The following is a 14,912-nucleotide window of genomic DNA, read 5'->3' as shown; positions in this document are numbered from 1 at the left end:
GGTCAGGTCGTTGAATGTCTAGTACAGTGTAGTACAGTGCTGGCAACTGAAATCCGACCCCCTTGCCGGGGCGCCGCCCCGGCAAGGGTGGTCGGATTTCAGTTGCCAGCATGCACCGTAGTATGGCCGACTAATATGTCTGTGACAAGCCAGATTAGGCGCAGAGCCCATGGCCCACCTACTGAGTCTGTGACCTAGTAGTAGTACATGTACGGACGGTACATGACATTGTACTACTATTATTTTTTTGTAGTACTAGTAGTACTGGCGCCCGCCGCCCGGTTATCCTGACCGGGTACCTTTTTTTTTAAGGCGGACAAGAACAAAGAATTCGGCGCGAAATACAGTTCGTTTTGAAATGAGCCGACCAAGCTGCAAGGCGGATAGCTAGCTGATCTGACAGCGAGAAAAATCACCTGTGTGTCACTCACCATGGTCATCTTCTATTTTCGAAAGAGAGTGCGTAGGTCAAGTAATTGTTGATATCTGGATGGCTTCACCTCGACCTGTGCTTTTATTTAGCCAGCTCAAGAGGGACAGAACAATTTTTCTCTCCTAAACTGCATGCTTCTTCTGTTCATTGCACGAGTCGATACCGCAACACTGTATAGCGAGCGAGTCTCTAGCCGCTATCACCGCTATCACCGCTCTCCTGAATTAGTTGGACATTTCTGGTGTGATTGTTGATTCTGTGGAAGTAGCAGCGGCCTTGTTGTCCAGACCAGGCGGTACTTCAACTCAGTCATGTCTTCGTCAAACAAGCAATTGGATGCGGCCAAACGCAAAAAGTCCAACGTAAGTGCTGGAGATTTGTTCCTGGTGGTGCACGTGTGCGTGCATCAACGTGAAAATACATGATTGTACAAATCATGGGCGTAGATCAACATTACGAAAATGCTTGTGTGTGTGTGTGTGTGTGTGTGTGTGTGTGTGTGTGTGTGTGTGTGTGTGTGTGTGTGTGTGCGTGTGTGGTGTGTGCGTGTGTGTGTGTGTGTGTGTGTGTGTGGTGTGTGTGTGGATCAATGCCGCAGCGATTATAGCCACTGGCGAGAATTCTGCCATGTGGTCCCACCCATGTATTGTTCTGCTTTCTCTACACACATCTACAATATGTGTTCCCATAACATGATTGATTTTTTGCCTACATCTATATGCCTCAAAATGTGGACAGCCTAAATCACCTGAAAACTGTACAATTTGGCTTGGCTGCTCCTTGTAATTTCTTGACTTCCCTACAGCCTCTCAACAAGAGGATTCCCAAGAATCCCCGATACAAACATATCCAGTCAGTCCTGGACACCGGTAGGTTGAGCTATGGGGATGGTGCCGGGTGCAGCACTGCTGAACGCCGAAGAACGGCCAGGCTAGAAATTCACCAAGCCGCAGCATACCAATGTATACACGGGGTGACTCAACTGTGCATAGACTGTAATACATGAAAATAGGAACCGGGTCTTGGCTAGGAGGCTGACCCCCAGTTCTTCGGCGACCGACAGTACTACAGGGGAAAGTTATGCGGACGATACTGAGTAGGGGAAGTGGTATGATAAATGTTGTCTGCGATACTCTACCTCTACATTGCTGTTCTTGATGCCTCTACTGTCTACTGTCCCAGGTCAGTGTAGTGTTTATGGTAGCAGTGGCGGTGGTAACATTATTGGCAGTGGTTGGGGGGAGGGTGATGACCGTGATTTTGGCAGCGACAACTTCAGCTGCTGATTTCATTTTTGCTCCACCCTGATTTTTCGGCTAGCACTCTATAAAACAAACAACTTGGTGTGCTGTGATTGCCCTGGCTGGAGAGCTAGGATCCTTATGTTTCATGTTTATTTTATGTTTCCCATTCATGTGTTCTTGCAGGCGACAGCATGTCCCGTTACTTGGAAAAAGTTGACGAGATCCGCCATAGTAAGTTCTGACATGCAATTTTTTTAGTTTGGTTTCAGCTATAGGTTTTAGTTAGGTTTTAGTTACAAGTAGGTTTTAGTTAGGTTCTAGTTAAGTTTTAGTTAAGTTTTAGTTAGGTTTTAGTTAGGTTTTAGTTAGGTTATAGTTTAGTTTTAGTAAGGTTTTAGTTACAAGTAGGTTTTAGTTAGGTTAGGAAATTCCCTCCAGTTAGAGTTAGGGTTACTCTGTTTGGGCATCACATTATTATTATTATTATGCACTTACGCGTCGATGTCAGCGGTGGTAAACCGCCCACAAATTCGCACGTGCTGAATGGACTTGGGAATTGGGAAATGAAAAAATAAAAATAAAAAGAGCATCACATCATAGCGTGATATTCGTTGTCCGTAGTGTTGGTCAACATCCTGAGAAGGGTAGTGCATGCTGATCACCTTTATCAAGGTTTATTGACACCCAGTCAGGTCAGTGACCTTATCAGAACTTGGAGCATATTTTAACTCGGATGGTGAGCATTCCAAGTTGGAAGGTTGTTGGTTTGCGCCTTGGAGAAGTGTAGGAGCTAGGTGTCAGGTAGCCGAATGTCTCAGTACTCCTTGTCAGTTTTGTGCCATTTTGTCGAACTCGCTGACTTTATAAGATCTGGTTACGTTGGTGGACAGTTAGTGATAGCTTGCATAGACCTCGGTCCTACCGGTAGGACCATCATACACAGACATGCTGCATGGCCTCTGTTCTAACATTGACTTAAGGGGGTTCGGGACAGTTAGGCCCAAAAAATTAATTTCAACATCAGCCCAATCTGACATCAGGTTTGAATAGCTACAGCCTTATATTTTCGCTTAGTAACATCAGTTTTTCAATTGCCTGAATAGGTCTTGCCAAAAACACAATTTTCCTTGATGACACAAAATAACACAAAATCCGAAAATTGATGAGAAATCGTCCATAACACTAGTTAGGACAGAAAATATGACATAAAATTATACAGACTGTTCGAGGTATTGACTAAGATGATATCAACACCGAAAAATGTACACTTTGGTTGACGATGGGATCCAGGTCGTCATTTCCTTGAGAAGAACAAAAAGACGCAAAAAATGAAACTTTGAATATTTTTTGCAGCTTATTTTTGAGTTTGCCCCATATGTGGATACTTCAAATACATTCTATAAGTGGGTTGGAACAGGTTTACCGTGGCGAAAATAGGGGTCACCGTGCATATTCTGGAGAAAAATCCAAAAAACTGTCAAAATTTGCCTAAAATTGGTAAATTCACGTATCTATAATTATATTGCTTGTACTTCGCTGCTGCTGCTTTGGTCATAACTTATTGGATTTTTGGCTGTTAGGTGTTGCATAAACTCGCTAGAGCCCTCGGCGTTCAGAACAATACAAGGATGGAATAGCTGAACTAGTGAATTTGCCGGAAAACCCGGGGTGCACGCATTATCGATAGGTACTTTTCTCCATGATTACTCTCCTGTTGGTACTTGGTTTTGATACATGTACATGTGTTGGAATCTTCGGAAAGCATGCAGATTCCTCACATCCAACACCACACGACACAGCAAGCCAGGGGCACCAGAATTACATGGATAAACTGAAGTTCAGAGAGAAAAAACGACAACCGTCTTCTAACTACCAAGGGAAGAGAAGCACTTCTTGTCGAAGGGAGAATACATAAAAAGGGAGAAGAAAGCCAAAATGGGTACGCGGCATAGGAAAGTACAACATTATCGTACCACGCAATACGGTGCGTGAGAACACCGCGCGCGGGTACGCGGGATCGGCAGAAACTAGAGTAGAGTGATTATGGATATACGGGACCAAAAAGTAAGGAAGGGTCAAGAGTACAAGTTGCGATTTAGACAAATTTGACGGAAATCTCCCGGGCATGGGGTTTGGAGTGGATACACTACACATGTAGCTGTGACAGCGCTTAGCACAGCCCCATATCAAACTACAATGAAAGCTGACATGTTGTAACGAATCAGAAAACATTGAGTCCTCTTGTTCTTCAACTATGCGAGCTAGAACGTGTTCCCACACTGGCAAAATGATGGTATTTTACGGTGCGCACAAACAAGTGAAGCGCTGTGCCACAGGGCGTTCCTTACAGTTGGGTTGCTGCTGGTTCTTGGCTAGGTGTTCAGCCACCGCTAATATAATCTTCCTTGAGGCTGTCACCCGCTTCTTACCTCTGACTTGCTCCTTCATCAGTCTGGAAATGGCTGGCTCACCATTTCGTTTGTAGGACAAGACAAAGTGCTTCATCACCAACCCACTAGCAGCTGCCCGCACTGCAACTGATTTAGAGCAGCACGTTGCTTGGACCAACGGTTGAAGGGTGGCCAGCCGCTTTTGCTGATGTTCTGCAAACTCCATCGCCGAAAATGCTGATGCAAATTTGACAGAGTGCTACAGGATACTGGCATCAGGGCGAGCTTCGACTAGGGCCGCAATATCCGCAATAGCATCATGAGCAGCGAACTCATTCCCAACGATGAACTATAAATCAATGTGAGGCTGTAGCTTGGGAGGTCCGGTATCGCGGTTTAGGGATCATGATGAGTGTACACCCAGCACAAAAATGCACACCATCGACACACACATGCGTGCACACATACACACTCACACACACACACAGACACACACACACAGACACACACACACACACATGTAACACAAAAAATTATAGAACCGCAATAATGGGATAAAAGTACCGGCAATCAGAATTGAAAACACTCATCATTGAACGCACTACAAAACGCAGGCCCACGCTAATACACACACACACACACACACACACACACACACACACACACGCATGCTCTCACACGCAATAGAACACACACGCGCGCGCGTGCGCGTACACACACATACATTCACGCACGTGTACGTACCCACCCACATGCATGTGCACACTCATGTGCATGAGTGGAGATGCCCGCATACACAATCATGTCACACCAACATGCCCTTGGGGCGGTCATGCACGTGTGTATAGTATATGTGCGAGGGCACGTCCACATGAGCGCATATGCATGTGCATGTTCATACATGCGTATGGTGCACACATGCACAAACATGCAGGTCTATGCAAACACACACACGCTCGCGCGCGCCGCGCATACAGTGTGCTCATACATTTCCATAGCCATAGGGTGGCAATGACTCGCAAATATCATGAATAAATCTGATGAGATTGAAAAACACACTTACCCAAAGCAGCTTTGGTGTTGCTTGTGGAAGCACGGGGGCCAGGGTGTTGAGCAGTTACCCTGAGGGCTATCTGTATCTATAATTCTCCATCCCACACTGCTGACACGGAATGACAAGTACGCTGCCCAGGCCGTACCTCTTCTCTTCAACGCAATCAACGAGCGCCAGAGGTTTGCCACATCCAGGATTCTGGCAAGCAGACAATCCCACAGCCAGATACCTGAGATGAACGATTCGTCGACCGTGAAGAGGGGCACTGAACGACCTCTTCGCGGGAGTCGAATCCAGTGGCGTTGGTGGTGGAGATCGCCCTTTCCGTTTTTCAGGAACTCGATCGATCGTTCGAGCTTGCGAAGCGTCCCCCTTCTCGGCTTCTTGAATCATCCAGTACGCAGAATGCGAGGCCGCGTCGTGGGTGACAGATTACTCTCCCGCGTCTTCATCTCCACGACACGTCGACAGGAGAACCAAGCTATCCAAAAACCGCCGATGTCAAAACAAATCCGCAAGTCCAGTAGCGGCTGAGCTTCTTCCTCAAATCTTGTCTCGACTCGAGCACGCGCTGCGAAGTCATGGTCAAACTGCTTGCATGATGATCGCGTCCCATTTTTCCACTCCGAAAGGCATTATTTTTCAGAAAAAAATTCGGAAATCCAACATGGCGCTAACCGTCGCGAACCTCCTTAAAACTTGACCCTAAACTGTTGCTCAGGGGATAATGAAGGAGTCCACAAATTTTGGACCTGATCGCACAAGGCATACTACGAAATTCCATGGTAACAGCCCATGGTAACCATGGAAATGGTGTATGGAATTATGCATTCCACTGCCTTGGCAGACTAATGAAAACATTAGTACCTCACCACGATTGATGTGCCATGGTCAAAATTCACTTTGTGTGTGTGTGTGTGTGTGTGTGTGTGTGTGTGTGTGTGTGTGTGTGTGTGTGTGTGTGTGTGTGTGTGTGTGTGTGTGTGTGTGTGTGGTGTAGACCAGGCTGAATAGTGGCGGTCAATTCTTCAGCCTTGCAAGCTGTTGAATGGTGCAATCCCAGCGCAAGCTGCTATGGCTTCTGCTGTAGCATCGCTATCATCGCCTCCGGCGATGGGCGTCCAATGGTCCAATGGTGTGTGTATGTATGTATGTACCGTAAAGTCGCGGATAAAAGCCGGGCTTATAAGCACATAAGCCGCTTTCTGCATCAGGCTTCAATGCAAACCAGGCTTGTATGCAAACCATGCTTATATGCACCACTGATATTTTTGCCAGGCTTGTATGCACATCGGCCGATCCGGGCTTGCATAGAAGCCAGGCTTCTACGCGCGACACGCCTATTTACCACTGACTACCGGTATGGCGGCAGTTTTACTATGCACTGTACATAGCGCATGCACTCTTGACCTACCCGATCCTCGCTTGCATAGAAGCCAGGCTTCTACGCGCGACAGGCTTATATGCATTGACCCGTTTGATTTTCAGGCTTCTATCCGCGATGTGCTTGTATGCAAACCCGGCTTTTATCCGCGACTTTACGGTATGTGTGTGTGTGTGTGTGTGTGTGTGTGTGTGTGTATGTATGTATGTATGTGTGTGTGTGTGTGTGTATGTGTAAAATAGGGATTCACTGGCCAGAAAAAAGTCACTTCAATCAGCTGTGTGGTGGATACCAGGCTAAAAATAGTGGCGGTCAATTCATCAGCCTTGCAAGCTGGTGAATGGTGTAATCCCAGCACAAGTTGCTATGTCCAACATAGCTGTTCGCTATCATCGCTTCCGCGATGGGCAGGTCTGAGGTCTGAGGTGTGTGTGTATGTGTGTATGTATGTGTGTGTGTGTATGTGTGTATGTATGTGTGTATGGTGTGTATGTGTGTGTATGTATGTGTATGTGTGCTTGTGTATGTGTGCTTGTGTAGACTATCGTTTCCGACCAGGAGAGATCTTCAAGCGCCTAAAGTGCAGCACCCTGGCCCACATGGTGAGTGAGCTCTGATTGTATACAATGTGTCATACCATACAGTACCGACGGTCGCCCAAGAACTAGAGGGTCAGCCTCCTAGCCTAGACCATTCTTATTTTCATGTATTACAGTCTATGCACAGGTGAGTCAACGTATATACATTGGTATGTGCTTGTTGAAATTCTAGCCTGTTTGTTCTTCGGCACTCCGTTCTTCTGCGCCCGACAGTACGGTAATCATAACCATAACCGGAGAGATATAAATAGTTTCCTGTTCTTATTCTTTTGCTGCTCTCACTGCTGCAGCTATTTTTGTTGTGATCACTGTAGGGGTTTCCAGATTATCTTTTTGAATAATGTTTTTTGGATCTTTGGAATTTTTGAATTTTGCTGTTTTCCCGTGAATTTTCGCAAATTCGACAATTTTCCGGAATTTTTTGCCAAATTCTGCCTTTTTTAGACCTCTTTTTGAGGTGTTTTGAAAATCTGGGGGACCAAAGCCCGGCAAAGGCACCAATCACGTGCCACGATGGGCCTGAAAAATGTCGACGTCAGTGCACGCGGCCTCAGATCTGAGCTCAGCACTGTCATGCATTAGGTTACGTCATCGTTGCCATGGCAACGGGTAGATAATTCTCGGGTTTTGAGTGATTTTTTGAATATTTTTTAGAAATTTTTCGCATAGCATCATTTTTTGGATTTGAATCTTGATGCTCGAGAACAGTATCTTGTATCTCAATAATACGCAATTTCTTGCGAATAATCTGGAAACTCTTAGATCACTGTTGCTGTTATCATCGATGACGTCATGATGACGTCATCATTTTTCATTGTTGATTACAATAACGGTGGTTGTTACAGGTTTTACAAGTGTTCACGTTTGCTGATCCTGGACCTGATGCTGAAGAGATGGAGTCAATAGCTGAAGGTAACAAGAACGCTACAGTGTATGGATGGGTCGGCGTAGTGCATTCGGGGAAGGTGGAAATGCTCAGGCAGAAATGTGGATATGCCTAAATTGTCAATAGTCACGCTGATAGCATCTGCTATTCTCTTTTTACATGGAACGGCGATCTGACAATCTCGGTCACATGTGGCTTGAACCTGCGGCCATCTGCTTTCCTTACTGAATGTATGTTGCATGGGCTGCGGAATGTCTGTGTGTCTGTTTGTGTTGTGTGTGTGTGTGTGGGGGGGGGGGGGGGTTGACTGCATACTTTTGAAATTTTAGCTCCGGATTTGAAGTATGAAATCTTTGTGTTGGAAATGAGGACAAGCGGTTGCGATGCCTTCTCTCTTCTCTCATTCTGCACTGGAGCAGCAGCATGTCCAAGTGAGCACAGTCCGCCGGTAGTGGACGACACTCTTGCATCACCCGGGCGTACGACATTCGCACAGTAAGAGCATCACCTCTGCATAAGCTCTGTGTCTGTGATGACAGTTAGAACCTCAGCTCTGTGTGATTTTTACAGTAAGAACATACGAGTCGTAGGCAGAGGCTCTGTGTTTGTGTGCAGTAAGAACATCAGCAGCTTTGGGTCTGTTAGAAACTGCATAGTGCCAGGGCACGCGGTACATTCTGTGAGAACAGATTTTGCATTGCTGTCAAGTTGAGACAGAAGTTTGTCCTCATTTTGACTCCCAATGTTTCCTGGCTAGCCTATACTCTTTGCTCATACCCTATGTTCCCCACTACACCATGCTATCTGCTGTCCCGGGCATCCTGCCTGAATATATGTGTGATATCAACTGTATTGAGAGGGTTCATAGCGTCATGTTCTCCCTTGACTTGCTGCGGCTCACGGGATCATTGCTGTTGTCACTGAATGTCCTGCAGAGTGGCACATGGTATTGGTGAGAAAGATGATGCTACGAACTCTGCATCGCAAACGGAACCATTGTCCGACATTCCGTTTCTCATCTTGGATGTGCGCGACAAGGATGCGTATGAGCGTTGCCACATCATAACGGGTCAGTAGGCGGTGTCCAACCTGTGAATAAGCTCCCTCTTGCATTTTGGTCAGTCGGCCTGTCTGTCTGTATGCCTGTGTTGTACATGTGGCTGCGCTTGTGTCTCTTTGTTGTACATGCGGTTGCACGTGTAGCTCTTACTGCATACATGTGGCTGCTTTTGTGTCTCTTTGTTGTACATGCTGCTGAGTCGTGGTACATGCTGCTGCGCTGTTTTTGACTCCTGCGTACATGCGGCTGCTCCGTTTTCTGTCCCCGTTGTGTACACACTTGCTCGTCTTGTCCCCGTTGTACGCCTTCACTATACTATATTCTGTTGTCTCGTCTTGGCTCGTTGTCAGTCGTCAGTCGTTCTTGTCAGTCACGGTTAGTTGCCTGATAGCAGTTCTCCAGTCGCCGTGTGAAGTCAAGACTAAGAAAAAACTCTCTCTCTCAATTAACTAGTCCTTTGTTGTGTGGCGTGGCGAGGAGCGTAGAGAAGTAGTTCGTCCTTTGGGTTAAACAACGCCTGCATTCCTGCGTGCCTGTATGTCGGTCGGTCGGCCTGTCTGTCTGCGTACCGGTATGCCTGAGACTTTTGGTCGGATGAGCTTCGCCAACTGCATCGGCACATCGCCCCTATCCCCCTTCGTCTTGTTGTCCGGTGTCACTTCTCTTGTCCTCTTTCCCTGATTGTTAGTAGGGCTGTGTTTGCTAGAAAACAATTCCTGCATGCACGTCTGTCTGTCCCCCCCCCCCCTCCCCCGGGAACTTCTTTGCTCCTTGCTTTTGGATGACAAGAACTCAAGGTATGTTGTACCATGAACTTGGATTTGGAGATCATCCAGCCTGACCAGCATGAACATTGAAGGCCGTAGGTAAGCGTGTCATGTGTATGGCAATTTATGGCAGCCAGAGGCTGCCTGCTGATGTGATAAAGAAGACATTCTGCGAACCGCTTCAAGTTGAACGGCACTGTATTTTTGAATGACTGTGAAATGTTATTTCTGCTCCGCAGCACGCAGCTACCCAGCCGCTATGCTGACCAGATCATGTAACTACTTTACGCGTGAAATCCTTCAATACGTATCCTCCTCCTCCTTATTATGATTCTTGTTGACTGGTTGTTGTTGTTGACCCGTTGTGGTGGTGGTGGTGGTTGTTGTTGCTGCTGCTGCTGCTGTTGTTGTTATTTAAAATCTTTATTCTCACGATAGCCGTTGTTGCTGCTGCTGCTGCTGTTGTTGTTGTTGTTGTTATTGTTTCAAATCTTTATTCTCACAATGTTGCTGCTGCTGCTACGTTATTCAAGTGTTTTTGTTGTGCATACGAAATGAGTTGAATGTCATGCAATTTTGCCGCACAGCTTCACAGTGCGTGGAGACCTGAGATGAACAGTCTCTTAAGACAGGTGGTCTTCTCAGACAGATGATCCTCTAAGACAGGTGCTCTCTTACTGCATGCTATGACCCTGGTGACTCCACGCGGGGTTCACTCAATGCATGCATTTTTGTACAGTAAAACCTGTAACTACAATTGTAAAGACCACCGTGACTAGCGACCAGCCTGGTACTACAGACTACTCTGCCAGGCACGGACGGTCTCACATTCAGATATGGTTGTGCGGTGCAAACCTCTAACTAAGCACCACCTGCCACTAAAGATCGCTTTCTCTGGCCCCAAGGGGTGGTCGTTAGTTACAGGTTCCGCTGTGTGTTCAATTATTGGCATGAGTCGCATGACTGTATTGAATCAGTGTCCAGCCCATCAAAACAGATTTAACCTTGACGGCTATTGACAACCATTGCTGTAGAAAAACGCGCCCGGAAAGATCATCATTCTCTATGATGAAGATGAGCGTATTGCTGCGGACTGCGCCACGACATTCGTTCAGCGCGAGGTGACAAACGTATTCATGCTGTCTGGAGGTAAGTCTGATTGTTTTTGGGAATGATATTATTTGTTTTGCTCCATTTTCCATGCATGCTACGGAGCAGTGATGCGCGCATTCAGGCCACCGCCCGGGGAAAACCTCAGCCCTATGACTGTGTGCTTTGGAATGTCCGATTAGAGGTCTAATCCTGACACACAAGGGTACAAATTCATAAGTATCTCTGTAATAGTGTTGTGTCATCACTTGCCGGCCTGCAGGTCTGAAGGTTCTGTCTAGCCAGTTTGCAAACGGAATGATCACCGGCGTACTGCCGGAATCCGTCAGGCTAGCATCGCAGCAGCGTTCCTCGCTCAGTCGCAGCACCGGCATGAGCACCGCATCGTCCAGATCAACGGCTACCAGAGGCGGCGGAATGGCCGCTGGAAGCCGTCACGCGGCCGCTCAGTCCAGTCGGGCTGCATCGGCCGCGGCCAGCACTGCACGCACACCGCGGCGGGGCGGCAGTGGCGGTGATGAGGACGACGATTCGCCGCCGTCTCGACCGCTCATCACCCCACCACCCAAGCCTGCAGAGAATCTAGTCCCGCATCCTGGATGGTTCACCGTCGATGATATCCACCCCACAGCTAGCCTATAGTTGCTTCTAGCATAGGTGTAAATCTTTCTCAATACGCACAGACTCCACTGCAGCCATCTTTTATAACCATACATCCTCACAACACTCTCCAAGCAGTCAGTGGGCTACTACACTAATCACTGGCAATTTTTAAAAAATTATCCGAATTTTCGGGGCAAGGCCCATCTTCTTTCATCTGTAGTCTTGTTCAGTGATTGTTGTAGGCTAGAGACCGCTTGGAGAGTGTTGAGAGGATGTATGGTTATAGGTGTAAGTAGTACTAGTGGTACTAGCTGTCAGCGTTCAGGTAGGGAAAGGGATTTATGTGTTTAGCATTCTTCATTTTTACTTTATTGAGCGTATGGGCGATGATGCCTCTCACCAGCCAAATGGCTTGCTCCCACTGAATGACTTCTACACTCACCGGGTGTAGGTGCATGGGACTGTGGGCCGTAGTCTCAGGCTAGTTACCATGGTTACGTCTGATGCAGTTCATTGAGTTGAAGTGGGGATGTGTAGAGAACTGTTCAGTATCGTGCAAGAAACAATTCTGTGATTCGACGTGATTGTGGTGTGATGTTGACTCGGACTGGTACTGTAGCGTGTGCATGGCGGACTGATCCGGCAGTGTTGTAAGCTGTGTTCTTGACATCACTGATCAGTCTCCGTAAACTGAAGTGTATTCCTTGACTGTATTCCTGCACATATCCAGAACATTGAGGAGACACTGGATACCCTGCTGCTTGAAGGTAAGACGACAGTGGATCTGCATGCAAGCACATCTGCATCTTGTTTGCAAGTTACTTTCCTCTTCCTGAGATGTGCATGCATATGTGTGCACCCTGTTCTATCGTCTCCCAACCATAATATTATTATTCTGTCCGCAGATTGAGTATTATAATTATTATGATGATGTCATCTTGTAGCCAGTGATGTCATCATGTATGCCAGCGACAGTGATAGTAGAATTTATTATTTTGAGAGGGGAGGCCGTACAGACGTTGCCGTCTTGTTACAGTGATGTGATGTCATCCTGTATACTCGAGTACCTGTGAAGTTGGATCACGAGGCTCGGATGGAGAGCCAAGGATTTATAGGAAGAAACGAAAGGACCAATGAGCTACAAGTTACGCTAAAATGAGCTGATTGTCAAGTAACTGGTGGTGTTAGTGGACATTATAGCGTAACTTGTAGTTCATTGGCCCCTTTCTTCTACCTGTGAAGTCTTGTAATTATTGTGCATACAGAGAGCGGATTCCTCCGGTTCGATAGAGTGCTCAATGCAGAAGCAGAGCAGTAACACACGAGTCACAGAGTACCACACGTCTGGATTGTTATAACTAATAGTTTCATGCAAGATGGCAATCTTCAGACAACAGTTGTCTGAAGATTGCCATCTGGCATGAAACTATTAGTTACAACAATCCAGACGCGTGATACTCCGTGACTCGTGTATGTTGCTGTGGTACCAAGTACATCACCATCATCTCTCTCTCTCTCTCTCTCTCTCTCTCTCTCTCTCTCTCTCTCTCACACACACACACACACACACACACACACACACGCACACACACACCAGGTGATCGCAGTGCATCAAGAACTACAGGAAGTCGAGCAGGCTCTGCACCTACAGGTGGTGGACGGTCAGCTGCCGGCAGTCGGCAGCCTACTCAACGCGCCGCTCCTGCGCCTGGTCGGTCCTCCAAGGTACCAGGGCGCGCCGCTAAGTGATTTCCTTTATTCTGCTCTCGTTGTAACGAAGTACATGACTGTGGACTGTGAGCAGCAGAAGCTCATGCATGCTGGTGGTCTGCTGTACCCGGGATGACCATGGCAACATCACACCTGATGTGCGAGTCAGAAACGCTGATCTTGTCTTGCGTGAATGGATCTGGCCGTGCGTTCTACAAGCCTACACTGAATGCAGCAGAATTAGCTGTGCAACTGGCTGTGATGTACATGTAGATTTAAGCCGGGTTACCAGATGTGCTGTAATGCTGTACTCTCACTCCACTGCAGACTGCTGCATAGTGTAAGAATAGGCCCAGACGTGACCGATGGGTGCACAGTACCAGTACGTTTTCCAGATTTACAAATAACAATATTGCACGGTTGAATGCGTGTTGATAAATCACTCGTTGGCTAGTAACCCGTATGCTGTAGCTGCCCGGTCATTCAGTGTATTCTACCGCATCATGAACGGTTGTGTAAAAAACGATATCGGTTATGTCATTGGGTGCACTTGTTAACAATATCCCTGCACCGTACCAGTGATGCATGGCTTGTGTGTCACTGTGGTGATTTGTCACTTGCTCATGCGCTACTTTATGTGTATAGCCAAGAAGGAGATGCCACCGCAGCGAGTTCTTCAATCTCCGGATTGCTTTCCTAATCCCCGAACAAGAAAGTCTGAGTTCAGTTGATGATTTCATACTTGAGATAATCTCGAACAGGGACACAGAGTACCAATTGAAAGAGAGGACTCGTTTCAGATTTCTATTTTCTGACAACTCTTGTCTTATGTGCTGAATGCCGCGTAGTGTACCATATACAGGTGAGGATATCACCATATTCTCACCTGTATATTTATCACTTTATACCAGGGTATAATACTCCTACTTCGAAGTATAAATTATGTGCTATTTTCTTACTTGTATCCTTGTGTTTGTCACTCCAAGCTTATAAATCCTATTGCTATTTTTGATATTATCTTCAGTCACGAGTTTCCAATGATAATTGTGACGAGAAAATGTTCTGGAACAATATAATTATTCGTTGCCGAGTATGATTGTGATGTGAGTGCGCCTATAGTTTTATTCATTGCAAACATAGGAGGGAAAGGGGAAGGTTGCCAGTATCGTCATCGACATGCATGTACATCCGCCAACGTCCTTCACAGCTGAGACGTTCAGCTCATGCTTGTCTTGGTTGTGCTCACCTACCCCTCCTATAATCATATACAGTCGTCCCTCTCTAATCCGGCACTTGTTTATCCAGCACCCTTGCAAAACAGCACACTTTCTGGCAAAACGGATTTTTTCAGTTCATTTTCTACGCTTTAATCCGGCACTTGAATTCCGCCTCCAGCAGCGATTTTCTGCAACAAATCACTCAAACTGTACATAATTCGATTTTCTAATCCAGCAGTTGTACATCGCAGACTGTCAGGGACCATTGTAACATACACAACACATGCAACATACACTTGGGAATATCCCATGCCAGTACATAGGATATTCCTAAGTGTATGTTATAGACATGCATTCCACAAAGTACTTGGTTTGACACAGAAAATCCCTACGTTTTGACGTACGACACAAACATGTATGATAACATGTGGGCCGGGTTGGAGGGCAGGATTTCA

General features: G+C 46.6%; 1 protein-coding gene and 1 long non-coding RNA gene across 2 annotated transcripts; one reads left to right on the top strand and one right to left on the bottom strand.

Annotated features, from left to right (window-relative positions):
- Positions 1-381: 381 nt before the first annotated feature.
- LOC135810167 (centrosomal protein of 41 kDa B-like) lies at positions 382-14,331 on the top strand. The gene is made up of 12 exons (XM_065323639.1): positions 382-795; positions 1,239-1,302; positions 1,861-1,908; positions 7,046-7,107; positions 7,950-8,016; positions 8,410-8,485; positions 8,926-9,059; positions 10,057-10,124; positions 10,852-10,966; positions 11,190-11,550; positions 12,260-12,297; positions 13,128-14,331. The coding sequence occupies exons 1-12, from the start codon at positions 745-747 to the stop codon at positions 13,277-13,279; spliced, it is 1,236 nt and encodes a 411-aa protein (XP_065179711.1). The 5' UTR covers positions 382-744; the 3' UTR covers positions 13,280-14,331.
- On the bottom strand, positions 3,481-5,172 carry LOC135810168 (uncharacterized). The gene is made up of 2 exons (XR_010552280.1): positions 5,131-5,172; positions 3,481-4,440 (listed from the first exon to the last, which is right to left on the bottom strand). It is a non-coding gene; the product is annotated as an uncharacterized LOC135810168 (long non-coding RNA).
- Positions 14,332-14,912: the final 581 nt, after the last annotated feature.

The sequence above is a fragment of the Sycon ciliatum genome, chromosome 2 (genome assembly GCF_964019385.1).
Source record: "Sycon ciliatum chromosome 2, ocSycCili1.1, whole genome shotgun sequence".
Lineage (NCBI taxonomy): Eukaryota > Metazoa > Porifera > Calcarea > Leucosolenida > Sycettidae > Sycon > Sycon ciliatum.
The sequence above is the reverse complement of the archived record's forward strand: the minus strand, read 5'-3'. Positions and strand labels throughout refer to the sequence as shown.

What these genes read in the sequence shown, in the direction of transcription:
- LOC135810167 (XM_065323639.1), top strand. Translation starts at nt 745, where the DNA reads ATGTCTTCGTCAAACAAGCAATTGGATGCGGCCAAACGCAAAAAGTCC. An exon ending in AGTTGACGAGATCCGCCATA is followed by an intron (nt 1,909 to 7,045) that starts GTAAGTTCTGAC and finishes GTGCTTGTGTAG; the next exon opens with ACTATCGTTTCCGACCAGGA. An exon ending in GCAGCACCCTGGCCCACATG is followed by an intron (nt 7,108 to 7,949) that starts GTGAGTGAGCTC and finishes TGGTTGTTACAG; the next exon opens with GTTTTACAAGTGTTCACGTT.